This window comes from Solea solea, chromosome 11, assembly GCF_958295425.1.
Source record: "Solea solea chromosome 11, fSolSol10.1, whole genome shotgun sequence".
In the NCBI taxonomy this organism is placed as follows: domain Eukaryota; kingdom Metazoa; phylum Chordata; class Actinopteri; order Pleuronectiformes; family Soleidae; genus Solea; species Solea solea.
Window position 1 is genome coordinate 11,021,241 of NC_081144.1, and position 16,370 is coordinate 11,037,610.

The 16,370-nt window shown below is 41.7% G+C and overlaps 1 protein-coding gene across 1 annotated transcript in view; it reads right to left on the reverse strand.

Moving 5' to 3' along the window:
* Positions 1-12,907, reverse strand: part of LOC131468009 (nucleolar protein 4-like) — a 100,402-nt gene extending 87,495 nt beyond the window's left edge. Inside the window, exon 1 of the mRNA XM_058641829.1 lies at positions 11,459-12,907. Within this exon, the coding sequence (XP_058497812.1) occupies positions 11,459-11,863 (405 nt within the window). The 5' untranslated portion in view covers positions 11,864-12,907. The remainder of the gene's footprint in view (positions 1-11,458) is intronic.
* Between the last annotated feature and the right edge of the window lie 3,463 nt (positions 12,908-16,370).

Sequence of the window (16,370 nt, forward strand, 5' to 3'; positions counted from 1 at the left end):
TTATGGCACTGATGCATCTCTACTGTCTCTCAAGAACTTTTGGTGATCAGGTAAAATGCTGCACCCTGACTGGTTAGGCATCCTGAGAGACAACATCTATCCACCATCTTTGTTTTTTTATGAAAACACCTGGTGACGAGAGTATAAATGTCTATGTCCAAACAGCATTGCCTTGATTCCGACTGGTGCATGATGGGATTGCATTACACCAGCGACGGGAGCTCTATTGATCCTGCATTGTACCTTTGGTACTGCAGAAGTTTTCCTTCCTCCAGAGAAATTCCAGTAATCCACGTTACACCGGGATTCTTTGCCCCGAAAACCTCGAGGTAATGCCCCAAAACCAAAATAATTATTCTGTCCGATGGGATATTCTAGTTTTTGGGGGGGGGGGGGGGTTTACACACCATCTCCTAAAGCAGAGGCACAGTAAATCATTTTGGAGCTGTTCATAATCTCGGAGGACTGACTGTGACTGACTGGTCTCATTAATTATGCCTGGTGGCTGCATGGTGTTAATACGCCAGGCCGCCTTTCAGGTGAAAGAAGGCAGTGATGACAGGGAGGAGAAGGTCAGGAGAGGAGAGGGAGGTGGAGGAGCAGGTGGAAGAGGAGGAGGAGGATGGCACAGGAGGGAGAAAGGTGGAAATTGAAGTCTTGGGGTGTAATTAAGATTGGTGTTAATTTCTTTTCAACCTCGCTACGGCCAGAAGAGCCGCTCACCATGGCAACAGGAGAACACTAAGGAAGAGGAGCAGAGCCAACGGCCGTGTAAAATAAAAATACACCCTGTGTGTGTGTGTCGTACAAAATACCATCACTGTTCTGAACTAAAGGCAACTGACTGCAAAGACATGGATTTTTTTCGATTTGTGTGGCATTTATATTCCACCTTTCACCTAAAAACTGTAACACTACCTTCATCAGCTCCAACTCTCACACTGACGCAGCCGTCTGATAATTATCAGCAAACAGAAACGCCACATTTCCAATTCAGGACGCCAGCCGTCTGTCAGACGTCGGAAACTGACAGACCCACAGATGATCGTCCCATGTTTCCCTGCTTTTTACTGAAGATAAACTTTATTGATAAACTATATTATGGAGTTGGTTTGCCTTCTTTAAAAAAGTGGGTCGAAACTAAACAAAACAAAAGTGCAGTTATAGACAAAAACAATGAAGATACAATTAAATTATATAATTTTTCTTGACTCAATAACAGAAGTAATTCACTAAAATAAAATGTGGCGCTATTGCATTTAATGAAAGCCGCACCAAACTTGTAACAATTAAAATGTCACGTATTGATGCAAATGCATTTCCATTATCTCAGCTCTCAAGACTAATCCACACCTGCAACATAAAAAAGTTAAAATGAGTCCAAGTGAGAACATGTGGAAATGTCATGGTTTATTTCTGTTAATATAGTCAGGTTAAATTTGAGTGGCTGAGTTCAGACTCTGAGCTGTTGTTACTGTTAAATCTTGGAAGGCATGGCAACCGTCTAAATTCAGCTCCAGCAATTAAGACATTGAGCACGATCTGTGGAAATAGCCACGTTCTTGGTTTTTTTTTTTCTTTCCTATCAAAACCAATTAAGGTTTTTGTTAAAACTTTTTGTTGTTCCACTTAAAAGTTTTAATTTCATTTGTCAGCAGCTGTCAGAGACTTAACCGCAGTGTTAGCGCACCCCCGTGTTTGTCCACTTTAACCATGTGTGAGTGAAAGCACAAAGCAGGTGGTGAAGATGAGAGACTTGTCGGTCTAGTGTGTGTGTGTGCGCGTGTGTGTGTGCGTGTGTGTGTCAGACAGTTTTTTTCACACTACATAAGAGACGCGGGCTCATCAGTGACTGAATTCTCAGACATTTTCTAACAATGTCAGTGAGGCTTCATGAAACAATAGAAGACGATCAGGCACAACTGGAGACGGAGAGAAAATGTTAGATAAATGTTATAATCCATTTTGAGATAATGAAACTGATTAAAGCAAACTAAGATTGTCACATAGAGGGAAAATAAATAAATATTGAAATACTTCCAATATGGTTATTACCATCATCCGTGAAGGCTCCATACAAGAGAAAGAGAGGGAAGGAAGGAGGCGGCAGTAACATGGGTGAAAATCATAATTTGGACACTCTGCAGGACTGGTCAAAAAAGCAATGCCAGTACACTTCCTATGAATGATGACATACAATATCCAGTATCGGCATTGATTTGGATATCAGTCAAAATCACAGGGTTGGAGATCCAAAAGGGAAAAAAACTAATACCATCCAAAATATACACAACATATACACACTACTACATAAAGTACTATCTATTAAGAGCCAAATGTGCCGTGTGACCAGAATGTGAGTGACTAATGTCTGCCACACACCTGTGATCATATCTTCTGCGTAAAAGACTGATATCAGTACGGGTCGATACTCAAGGCTCTAATATCAGCGTTGAATGTGAAAGATTGGCATGAAGTAGAAATCCCTAACAATAACAAAGCTTGTAAAGCGTCTCATGATGGCTTTATTAACAAGTGGTGTCAGGGGCACGGGGAAAAATGTGCCCAAAAGACTACGCTTTGCAGGCTTTCGTTGTTTGTTTTTGTGAATGTGAAAATGCAATCACTGATGAACCAATGAGAAGAAAGGAAACTTGTTGCAGTGTATGTGCAGGACTGACTGTGAATATGTTGTGTGTGTGTGTGTGTGTATACTTTCAGGACTCTTACACAAATGATTTCTTCATCTTCCATGACCACTCCAGGTCACATCAAGTTAACTAGTTTCTGTTTGCTGTAGCTCGTCTTCTCTGGAGGGTTAACAGTGAATGGGTTTTGACTTGACGCAAAGACAAATCAAAATCAAATGAATCAAAATAAATGAAGGACCATGTGCCTTCACTTTAAATCTAACACAAGCAGCAGACAAGAGGCTGTAACTAAAGCACCTATTCCCCTGATTAAGAAACTCACCAACAGCCCATAACATCTGGGTTTATTGGGAATGAATACAGTATTTACACCTATAACAAACACATCCCATTCTCACTGGTAAAAAAAATAAATAAAAACAGTTTAATCCTGTAATTATTTGCCATTGAGTTTGAACATCAATACAAAGTAAAAAGCTACAGAATAGTACCAACTGTAACATCACCACTGAGCTCCATGTGTTGTTTTGTGACCATGTTAAGAACAACCACCTGTGTGCTAATGGGAATATTAATTTCATCCCCCCTGTTTAGTGGGATCATCCAGGTGATGTAGAAAGTGAGCGACAGAGTTGACGATAAGGACAGTGGACGGTAGATAATGTGCCAGAAGGAGGAAAAATAAGCAAATTACCCAGCAGGCATTAGTGTTTTCAGTTTCTAGTCTTCATGCTGCCCAAACCTCTATCTGCTGTCAATGGGACCACAGATTACCACAGATTCCATTTTTAGATCTCTAGTGTTTCCCAGCAGTTTGTCCGCTGCTTCACCCTAGATCTGGCCCTCACATGACCTCTGCTCTGGTACAGACCAACAGTGGTACACACACACACACACACACATACAGGCATATGACAGGTTAGGGTCAAAAGCAGGGTAGGACACTCTCACACACACACACACACACACACAAAGAGAGAGTCTTACCAATCTCTGTCAAATTAGGGATTTTATAATGACAGAATAAGAGGCTCTTTGACATTGCAGGGATCTAATAGGAGGGGCCGCCCCAATTAAGCTGGTGCTCCTTCAACAGACACTCACACTGCTGAAACCCCAGATGTACAGGACAGCGCTCTTATCAACAGAAAGGGTAATTCTGTGTGTGTGTGTGTGTGTGTGTGTGTGGGGGGGGAGAGAGAGAGGAGCAGAGAGGAGCAGAGAGGAGCAGAGAGGAGCAGAGAGGCCACTCTTCATCTTTCCTCCTGCTCTCATGATTCAATACTGTGTCAAATTGTTTCTGCTGCAGCTAACAGCGGACAAACACACACACACACACACACACGTTTACACAATCCTTTTAAAAAGCACTTTACAGTGACTTCTATTCATTTGAACAGCCTAACCTAGGCCTTGGGCCTAACCTTAACCTAACCACAGTTCAAATATTAGCCCTAAACTTAACCAATTCCTCAGAAATGAGGTTCCAACTCATGAGGACAAGGTTTTGGTCTATTGGTCCTGACAAGGCCAGTGTTTATGCAAGAAAGAGGTAACAAATACAAGCACGCGCGCACACACGCGCACACACACACACACACACACACAGGGTATTGATTCATCCATCTGTTTACCTAAAACATACCATTTCCCATCCCACTGTGGCGCTGATAATAGTGCGGACAAGCCTGGTTTATTGGAGTCATTTCCATGTCAACACAGCTCTGTGTATCAGCTCTATCTGATTCTCCCTGAGCAGCAGCAGCAGCAGCAGCAGCAGCAGCCCTCGTCTGAGGACATCACAGGCTGCAGTCCACCCATTTGGATAAACTAATCATAAAAGGAGCAGTGGGGAAATATAATGAGCAGCAATGTTGGGGGTCTTTAAAATAATGACCTGGCAGCAGTGATGGTGAAGAGACACAGAGGAACTCACGCTGCTGCAAACTTCGTGTAAAGTGCAAGGAACTGCAATGCAGCAACAGCTGTCACACAAAATGTGTGGTGTGCGTTCCAACTACAGCTCGACCAGTTGACCAGTTGGTAACATCAGTCACAGACATCAGCGTTCATTACAAAAATGACAACTTTAATTTATGAGGGCAAACAATGCTGACAAACACTGTTGGAACTGGTATCGTTATTTGATACTTACAAACATTTTTTTTGACAAAACATGTTTTTTTGTTTACATTTACCATAACAAACTATTTCTAAATCTTTATTCTGTGTATTTGGTTGTATTTGTGCTTTATTTTCATTTATGGTTGTAAATTAAGCTGTCAAATAAGTCTCGGACAATAAGTCTTGTCAAATGAATTCTGAAGTTGCTAAAAATACTACAATAAAAATGATATGTCATCATGGGCCTTCTGACTTTCTTTACACCACATGATCCTTGAGGTGACACTGGCAGGTTAACGACAGCATCAGGTGCAGCAGGTACATTTCTAGCACCAGAGAAAACATCGCGTCATGTGGAAAAGGGTGATTTTTGTTTAACATTTGTATATTTCAACTGAACTGAACTGAACTGAACTGAGACAGTCGCTGGAAATGAGCCCAGAAATTCATTGTTTCATCCATGAAGAAGTCCGTTGACATGGCATACATATTTCCATTACAACGAGCTGTGAGGGGGAGGGTCCGGAACAGCACTTGACTGGATGGGAATCAATGAACTCTTCTAAGTACAAGATGAGTTATCGTCATCACCATCACAAGTAGGGTTGGGTAGGGTAGGGATGGGACGATACCACTTTTTTGTGTCCGATACCGATATCACAAACTGGATAATACAGTCCTTTTAGACCATTTATGAACAACAAAGCTGTTAACAACACAGTTTGTGATGAGTCATTTCAAAGACACAATTCTCCAACTGTGTAACAAATATTGTTCTCCCAAAAAGAAGAAATAAACAGCCCGAACATGACTCAGCTAAAATGCATTTGCTGATTTTCATTAACATTTTTACAGTCTGTGCATAGTTAAGTATGTGATATACAGGATTTTTGGATTGTATCGGATTTCACATTTTTATCTGTCCGATATCCAATCCAGTGATTCTGACCAATGTCAGACTGATACCGATACTGATTCCAATTCCCGAACTGGAAGAGAGATTGTGAGCCAATGACCTCAAGTTTTCATAGAAACACACCAAGGAGTGTTGAAGCTATTATAGCTGCAAAAGTGGGACCAACTCTATATTAAAGTACTGTTATTGAATACTTCTGTCACAACAAGTCAGATGGAAAATGCATCCCAAACTCTTAATTGCCGGGCAAAACAAGAGAAATCTGCATTTGTCCACATTCAAGGGCCAATTGTTTCACAAAAACAAAGACTTTTGAACAGCCAATGTTTTTGTTGTCATTGGTGTATTTGCTCCATAAATCATGAATGAGAATCGTTAGAGTCTTCATGATTCAGATGTTAAATGCAGTCCCCACCTCCTCATGCATCCGTATGTGGGTGGCATTTGATGTAGACTCAAAACTGCTGCTTCATTTTCACTTCCTTATTCAGTCTGACATTCTGTTCATGTTGGCAGTTTTCTCTGCAGAAAAAAAAATATTTTGTACCAACTAGTCATGAGGAACTATTATTCACATTGACAATAAAACAGCGGTCTGTGCCAAAGATTTCTTGTGTCGTTACTTCCCTACTTCTCTCATGACTGTGTCTTCGATTCCTTTGGTTGTCTGGAAAACCCTAACTGGCTCAGCTGTATCATGTCTCCGGCCTGGAAAACAGCTGAAGACGAGCGCAAGAAAAAAACACCCTTAAATTTCCGCTCAAGTAGGAAATGTGGTCAACGATTCAAATGTCAAGCAGCAGATAAAGACTTAGGTTAGGGTTTTTTCCCCCTCACACGACAAACTGGTAAACTCTTTGTCTTTCTGCTTCAGACTGATCAACTCTAACTACAGCTCTGCCTGAAGTCACTGAAGAGGGGGAAGCGGTCATTACATGTCCTCACCAGTGTCTAGATACCAACTATTATTAGGCCCAAGGAAACGACTCAGCGTTTCCTTCTTCAGCTGGAGACTAAAACTTCATTTACACGACATTAACTCTGATGAGTTAACGAGAACACATCAGATAAGGCTGACAAAAAAAACAAGGCTGTTTACATGTTGGCTTCTCAGCATGGCTGTTACCATGGTAACCAACATCCAATTTAGTATTGAATTAGGGCTGCACGATTCTTGTGCTTAGAATTGAGATCACGATTCTCTGGCTTTTCACAAATCAAAATGTTTATTGCACTTGTGAACAAAAGATAAGAAACATTCAATTAGGCATTCAATTAAAGTGTCTGAACATGGCTTAAGTGACATATGGCCTGTTTCCACTAGCTCGACGTGCCTCAACACGGCACGGCACACGCATCACCATCCATTTTGTATTTATTTCTCCTGAGCACACACTTTCTCCGATTGCTCTGTGCCGCACTCGCTCAGCGCCGCTGCTTTTAAACTCTCAACTGCAGAAAAAACACTGTGTGACATTTTACAACATCAAAATCAACAAACAAAATCAATGACTCAAAAAAACATTTGAAAAAGTCCAGGGTGAACGCTGCCTCACACCCAAAATCACCTGTGATTAGCTCCAATAACGTTTCAGATGCTACAGTTGGGACAGAATAACACGCAACTCTACGATATAACCAGCAGCACAGCAAATCTTAGTGTGATCACTACTGCTTATTGTCTACTTATTGTTGATCAAAAATCAACTCCTAGACACAGGTTAGGAGGTTGTGTATAAAACAGACAGGGAGTAATAAATGCAGATACCAAGGGAGAAATCAGCAGCCGTTCTTTTTTACTGTACCTCATTAATATTTCACGTCAGGCCTCTGATTAGCCCCATCATTTCTGATTACCTGCATACTGTTGTGTGTCTCTGGTGTGTGTTTTACTGTTATTTCCAATTAATTCTGGGTCCTAACTGCAGCGCAATCCAAGGACTACAGGAGAGTGATATTTCCGACAGTATTTGTGATGCTCTCATGTCTGCGGGTCTTTCATCCGTTAAAGCGTGCCAGAGCTCAGGGAGACTAGCTGAGCTGAGTCGATGTCTGTATATAAACACATTCAAGAGCCTGATCGGCTGTTGCTGCAGTCGGATCATGGCCCTCTCAGCATGACACAGGCGGGAAGAAAGCAGGATGCTCATTTAAGCCACAAACACAGCATTAACATCCAGGGCTTGCGTTTCTAACCTCACTCAACAGGTCAACAGGTAGGAGAGCAGACACACACACACACACACACACAAGACCGGAGGTACAATGACACAACACCATGTGACGCACTCCTACACTGAACTGCTGTTGCTGTCACATGCCATCATCTGATCCTGTGTGGCTGAGGCCACTGAAGAGCATGACTGAGGTAACTCAAAGCATTACCAATGTAATACAGTATTTTTTTTTTTGGGTGAACATTTAATCTTTTACACAAGCGTCTGAAAGATTTGGAACAATGCATCAATGGATATTGTTTTGCAGACATACTCATTTCCTGAAATCTCTCCAACAAAAGGTGCAAGAGTGCACATTTAGCACCACACAGACTATAATAATAATAATTCAAGCAGAAATATACCAGGCATTTTCTTTAAAACACCTCAGATAAAAGTCATTTCCATTCCCATATACATACAAGTACTGTTATCAAATAATAACTGAGGGTGCAGCCGGAATCAAACCCATACTGTCATTTCCCAAATAATTGTCTGGGTAAATATGGGACGGAACAAATTTAGCAGCTCAAAGGGGACTGGAAATGACAAGAAGAACTAGTTTTAACCTTGTTACTCATAACAAATGTCCTCTTCAGACCACCATTTCATGGAAGTAACAACGAGCTACCCTCTTTGAGGCTGTCTGAGGGGAAAACGTACAGAAATGTATAAAAAATCTCTCGTGAATTGAAAATGCATTACCTCGAAAAATGTAACGCAACAAACATTGCACCCACTCTGCTCTAATATACTTACTAGCCCTATAGTTCACCACTTGCTTGATGTACCCTTAGAAATAGAACATATTCAAGAAAAAGACATATTCCTTTTCTCTCTCCCCACAGATACTAATCAGACTCAGCAGATCGGCACAGAGTAAGAGGGAGGAGAGAGATTTATTCGAGATCAACTCTGCTTGCGGATTCCAGGGGTTGTGTGACACTCGTGATGTTAATCTAAATATGAAATGATATGGGACATCTTGAAATTAGCCGGTGGTAACCATGCCAACCATCACCTGAAACCTCTGTCTTCTCCACAGCAATCCCGCACAATAACAACCTGCCTGCAAAGCCATCCAAACAGCACGACTCGAGCAAATACAGAAATCGTGAAAGCCGAGCTTTTCCACAGCGCCGCCTTCAAAATCCATTTGAAATTACAGACAGTACAGAAAGCCTGTGTTACACAAAATAAATCCCATTTTTATTCCTTTACTGTCAACAAGTGGTTCCAGCTCCAAAATACAGAGGCAGGGGTGCTTTTAACCACTCACACGAGAAATCAAGTGGGTTTTTTTGGGTTGTATATTTTTTTTTTTAAACTCTGTAAGTCCGTCCCTCCCTGTAACACGTCTTTACCAGGCAACATCCTTGAGACACAAAGACAAAGCAGCAGTCCTGATGTGGGGCCAAACGTGCAGAATACGAACCAGACAAACCACATACAGATATGGGCCTCTTCAGCCTTGTCAGGCAGAAACAAGAGCATACAAGACGACTGAGTGAGTGCACACGGAGCAACAGGTGTGCTATATTTAGAAGTGTGTCACTAGGTAACCCTCCCAAATCAAATAAACTCAAATAAACTTCAATAATTTTTTCTGTGCTGTACAGAAATGGAGAATAAACTGATCATGATAAACAATAGATGGTGAGAGAAAATGGGTAGCAATAACTTTTTGGCTGCCATCAGCGATACTTTTTTTTTTCTCATTATAAAATGTCATTACGAACAGTAGCAACGTGCAAAAACGACAACAAGCCGCTCCATGTTTACTTGGTATGATATACTATGCCTCAGAGGGGCAACAAGCAGGAACACATCAATCTGAGAACACAGCTCTGTACATGACAAGTGTTGCTGGAGGTTGAACTTCTTTAGAGCCGTTTCCTTTCTCCGTCGCACTGTCGATGTTAGTGAAGCTGTGCCATAAAACCTATAGTATGAACCACTTGAGCTGCAGAATGGCCAAGATTGTTCTTCAACAATGCAACACCACTGAATTCACATGTCTGGCTCTCGCACACGTTTTCACTCCCACTAGCCACCAAAAATACCTTTGGTGAGATTTTCCTCGCTTAAAGAACAGAATAAAAGTCTAAATCACACCTTTTGGGACTGAGATCATGACCAAGAATTCCATTCCTGCTAATGGTTTTCAAGTATATGACAATAAACATTCTTGAGGTCACAAGCTGCACTTAAACTTACTGAAAAAGGGATTAATTGAAACTGGCTGGTTTTCTGAAATGGCATCACGCTTAGGGGAGTTAGTTAGTACTAATAACATTTTTTAACATCAGAACATTTACACAGATAAATATGTACCGACTGTCTCCGTCTACAGTCAGGTCCCATCCTTCCCTCTTAATGCTTATTATTTTTGCTTGAGCCAAAACATATCTAGATTGTTAAAAAAAAAAGTGAAGATAACTATATAAATCTGCAACAATTTAAATCAAATAGAGAATAAGTTTTCTCTGGGTTCTCCTGTTTCCTCCCACAGTCCAAAAACAAGCAGATTTAGGGATTAGGCAAATTGAACTCTCTAAATTGACTGTAGGTGAGAGTGTGAGAGTGGATAGTTGTTTGACTCTATGTGGCCCTGCACTCTGCCTTTTGCCCTCCGTCAGCTGGGATTGGCACCAGCACCCCCCATGACCCTCACGTGGAGGACAGAGCAGTTAAAAGATGGCCGGTGGGACGGTGTTAATGTCCAGGTCAAGGGTCATGACTGGACTGACAGCAGGACAGAAGTGTGAGACGGACAAACTGGACACAACCATTAACCATCAAGCTGACGTGACTTGACAAACAACCGACAGACCAAAATATGAATCAAGCAGCAGTGGACCAAAGCGCCAAAGTAACAACAGCACGGTATGTTTCTCTTCACAACTTCAGAATATTATCATTTTTATTCCTTTAGCTGAATTTAACTCTTAATTACTGTTGATGTGTGTTCATTTCTTTAGCAATCATTAGTACATTTTATTATGTGTAAGTAATAAAAGTGTTTTGTTTTTTACTAATATAACAAAAAGATCTGATTTTTCAGCTTCTTGCTGGTAAATATTCTCAGGTTCCTTTGCTCCTGGAACTCAGAGGAGGTTTGGCGTGTGGACAAAAAACAAGATGCTGTGTGAGGTTTGGGAAACCGTGAGTGAATTTTTTTTTTTTTAACTCAATTCTCACCTCTAAATAAATAAATGAATGAATGATCCATCAGGTGCAGCTCTGTGTGAGTAAATGTCTGTGCTTGTTCACTCAGCTGGGACACAAACCACCACCAGCAGGCTCTGCTCTGCTCTGCTCTGCTCTGTGCTGCAGGAACAGGTGGTTGATGCAGACATGATACTGAGTCAGACAAAGTTGTGCTGTACCGCTCCAGGCTATACACACACACACACACACACACACACACACACACACAGGTAGGTAATATGTGTAGCCCAACAGTGCACATGGAAAGCGGGACACGCGCGCACGCACGCGCGCACACACACACACACACAGCTCAGAGTGAAAGAGGAAGGGGGACTAACCGTCGCTTTGATGGGGACGTAGAGCACCGGTCTGTCCGGGGAGCCGTTCTTGCCGTCGGGGACAGTCTTGACCTGGAAGCCCTTGGACTTGACCCAGAATTTGAATTTGGCATTCGTGTGGTTGCTGTGGCTCTTGTCGTGCACAAACACCCCGTTGCCCTTCTCCTCGTCCACCTGGAGCAGCGTCTGCAGGATTTTGTTGTACTTGCGCCGCGTCACGGTTTTGGTCTTACCGGAGTCCCCGTACGTCCGCAGGCACCAGTCCTGAAATTCGCCGAACATCTCCGAAGCCGCTGGAGCCGCGCTGCCGCAGCTGCTGGGACTCCGGCTCCTCTGCTGCTGCTGCTGGTGTGTGTTAGTGGTGGAGGTGGTGACCGTGTCCGCCCCGCTGCTGGTCCTCTTCATGATAAAAACCAAAACAAACAAAAAAACGAGGACCACTTAGTTGAAATAAACAAGGGAGAGCTCCCTTCGGCTCGGTTCGCGAACGTCGCCGGACTAACTGTGACGAACCCTCAGATTTGTAGTGAGAAGCAAATTCACGGACCTCTAATTTACTTCCATGTCTCAATAAATAAAAAACACCTTGCTACAAAGTCTCATTGGTTTTCATAAATTAGCAGTGTGTGTCCCTCCTTCTCCTCCTCCTCCTCCTCCTCTACCTCCTGCTGCTGCTGCTGCTTCCTCCCTCCTGCTGGTGCTGTTACGCACCAATGGAAAATTGCGACGAGACCGAAAGAGGAAAAGGACAAGGGATGCTGCCCAAACGGACGAGTGGAACTACAAACCCGCGGCTGTCTGACTGTAATTCCAGCAGACACAAAGAGTTTAGTCCCGGGGCGTGTAGACTGGCAGGCGGGCAGGGGGTTTTGGTGGACCGGACCGGCCGGGTGGTACAGATTGGAGCGGCGTGTCCTCTTCAGACACACCTGTTAGCAGCGTGGATCTGTCGGCCTGTCCCGTGGGGGACGTCTGTCACCGCCTCTCTTCTTCTTCTTCTTCTACCACCACCACCTCCTCCTCCTCCTCCTCCTTCTCTGCGAGAAAGGAAAGAAAGGAGAAGAGAAGGAGGAATAGGCGAGCTCACTCCTGTCCTGTCCTGCTCTTCTAACGAGCTTCTGCTTTCTCCTGGTTCGTCTTTGTCGCCGCTGATGTGAAGCCAAAAGCGCACGGTTTACACAGAAACATAGGACACATTCAGGTTGACTGAAACGTTGTTAATCGTCTTTTTTAGAATATTTTTTTTTAAAAACAGCGAATATCCGTTCTTTCCCTTGTTTTTTTTCCTTTTTGTCACCCCTTCTTTCTCTTCCTCCTCCTCCTCCTCCTGGTCAGAGCTGATGGGAGTGAACCGGACACCTGTTTGAATCCTGTTGGTCTTTTCCTCAGAGCGCAGCGTCTCATTAACTCCCACCACGACCTGGTTCAGAAGAAACGATGTGGCTCCTCCAGCAGCAAACACACACACACACACTCGTGTATATATATACTGTATAATCTACTGCACGCACACACACACACACACACACACACACACTAGCCCGGCCTGAGGGTACGGGACTTAAAAAAAAAAGCAGGAAGTGTCCAGAAATGACTAAAACGCGTACACACAGTTCGCTTGTCAGAGGAAGAACAGACTAAAACAAGAATGATACACAACAATGATCTAATTATCTCTTTAACATTTACCACAGTGACACCCGAGCATCACAAATTATAATTCCATGTGTTCTAAGTCTCCCAAACAGGATATTTCATTCATATATTGCAGATGATCTCAATATTTGCTTAATCTCTGTAAAGAACCCCTGGATAAAAACATATTTTCTCACATTTAAAATTTGATTTCATTTATTAGAATAATAAAATAATCTGTTGTATTTAGGTTAGTGGGCTATAAATTTTAAAAAAAAAACATTTATTATCAGCTGTACTCTGAAGCCTTAGGACATAATAAATGTGGGCCATGCTACTTTTATGAATCTGAAAAGAGAACCGTGGATTTAAAGCATCTCATATTTTATAAATTATTTGGGATGACGATAACCTGACTTTTATTTATTCATGGTTTAGTCTGGAATTCCAGTTTTGTTAGAAGTAGATAAATGAACATACGCTGAAATTAAAGTTTCAGGCAGACATAGGGGCATTAAAGGTGAAATACCATTTATTATGTGCCTTTCTTATTTCAAGAAATCCCTCATCCTGTGTGTGTGGACCAGATATTCCTTATGTTGTGGGGACCTAAATCTGTTTACACAGTCACATTAAAAAACATTTAAAGTTAGGATGAAGTGAAGGTTAGGTTATGGTCTCATGTTGTCATTTACTGAATTTCAACATGAACAATTTAGACACCCCTTTACCATTTCATTAAAGTTATCTCATTAAAAAAAATACACCAAGAAAACACTTGTTACAAGACACTGAAAACATGTGCAAACATGAATGTCACTCTCTGGATGTCTCTCTAAGAAGCTGCTGAGACACTGGACACTGGACACGCTGGGTAATGTGTGTGTGTACAACTAACCTCTTTCTTCAGAACCTTTTCTGCTATGAACTCTGACCTTGTCAGGACCAGTAGTCCTCACATGGACCAAAACCTGATACTAAAGAACTGGTTAAGTTTGGGGACAAAATTTGAATTATGTTAAAGTACTACTTCACCGATTTGCATTTAGCTTTGTATCACTAGAATAGGGGTAGTAGTTTTGGAAAATTGTGCTTCCCAACCTCAGTTTCCCTTGAGTTGAGAAATATCTTCATTCTTTTCTTTGTTACGTGCCCACCAGTGACACTTGGTCCTGTTAGCGTAAGTGTTAGCAAAGATGGCTGACACTGTTTACATTCTGGGAATGAGCTCCCACCCCCTACAAGTGGGTTTAAAATTGCTGAATTAGCGTTGCAGTTTCAAGCCTTGGACCCTTGGAAGTGTCACAGGTCTCCGTTGGTCTGCAAAGAATTGCGATAGAGAGAGACACACCAAGAACAACAACAGAAAACAGTTAACAGCAGAACGACCCATCACAGCTCAAATATACTGTAAACTGTGGCATGAACTGTTGATTCCACCACTGTGACACAGACGAGGGCCCAGAAACTCAAATTCCCACAGCGAGCTGCACCTTCTCCTGTGAGAGCTCTATGTCCCACAGCTCATTGTCCTTCACCAGGTGGCCTGAGGCCTTGTCAAAGAAGCAGGATCATGATTAAACCAATCCAAAAAGGACTTTTTAAAGTGGATTTGTGTAACTTTTTAATCCAAAAAAACTAAATGAAAAAACCCTTTAAATTTGAATTTCGTAATCCCAATATACAGTATACGTTACCTTTACATACTTCATTTTAAAATGCATAAATGTCTCTGTGGAAAACTGTGTGTTTTATAAGATAAGTGAAGTTGAGTTCCGACTGGGCCGTTATGTTTGTGTGTGTGTCTTATCTGAGGGACGCTGTCTTTCCCCATAGGAATAAGACCATGGAGAGAACAAGAAAAGAGAAAGAGACTCAGAGGATGAAAATAACCTTCCACCATGGGAAGTGAAAGTGTGTTTCAAAACACTCTGGTCTCCCACTCGTGCTGTTTTTTCTGCCTCAGCCGTTGTCCAGCGTTTGCCCGCCGAGCGTAGCGGCAGAAAAACCAACTGTTGTTTTAGAAGAAAGGTTCTCGGGACATCAACTGAAGATGTTAACTGTTTTCTGTGGTTTTTGTCAGGTGTCGAGTATTTTCCAGCTTCAGTACTCAGTCTTAGTTTCAATGACAGACTTCTACTATACTGAGCAGTGAAGTTAGTGTCTTAAAGAGCCTGTTCAGGAGTTAAGGGTTAAAGAAGTTTTAGGGTAAAGAGATAATAGAATTTTAAAGTGTAAATGATACAAGCCTTATTTTGAAAGCTAAATTTGTTTTGTTTTGCGTGTCTGAGCTGTCACATTTGATATACATACGATGATATGTGAATTATGCATATCAATAATAGAACTCATATTTTAATAATACACTGTATACTGTAAAAAAAAATGTTTTATCAGTGCTATAATGACCGTACAGTTTATTTTATTTCTCAATCTCTATTGGAACACATTCAAACTTGTATATAGTTTTAAAACAACAATGTTTTTAAGGAGAAAAAAAGCATGTTTCCCAGCTGTGTCTGAGCCCGTCCTGGGCTGCATGGGCCTCTTAGGTTTCCTCTGTGAAACTGTCCTTTTCTGTTGTATTCTTCCCCTTTCTCTTCTACACACACACATACACACACGCAAACTGTGTGTTGAAATCATCTCGGACATTTTTTTGCTCTGTAAAGAGTGGGGGAACTGTCCCAAACACGCTTTCACTTTGAAGCATCTCGCTCCAAACGACTATTTTAGTTCTAAGTAATCTCTGCTTGGTCACACTCACACATGAAAATGTACCCTGTTCTTGCACGTGTTAACAGGAAGCAGGAAGGTTATTTGTCCTGCATGTATTTTCTTTTCTCAATTAGAGAAAATAATACAAATTATGAATAGCAATGGGGAAAGGTAAGAGAAAAGATGAAAAATAAATACAACCGAAATAAACAGAAATGTTACTTGCAGAATAGTTAGTAGTAGGAGTATTAGTAATGATTGCTTTAATACTAGTCATCATCTTTCTTTTCTAAAGCATCTGTAGAAAAAAAAACACCTCTGCATTCTGATCACAATATCCCAATCCCGCAATATCCCATAATATCCCCCTCTGTACACACACTTATGTTAACTATTTAAGTAGTTAATGTCAAACCTAAACCATAATCTAACCACAAATAAAGATATTAACCCTAAACTTAACTAAGCAATTGTGACCAAGTTTGGTTCATAATGAGGACTACTGGTCCTGACAAGTCAGGGTTTATCCCAGGAAAGGTCCTAAAGAGACAACAAATTC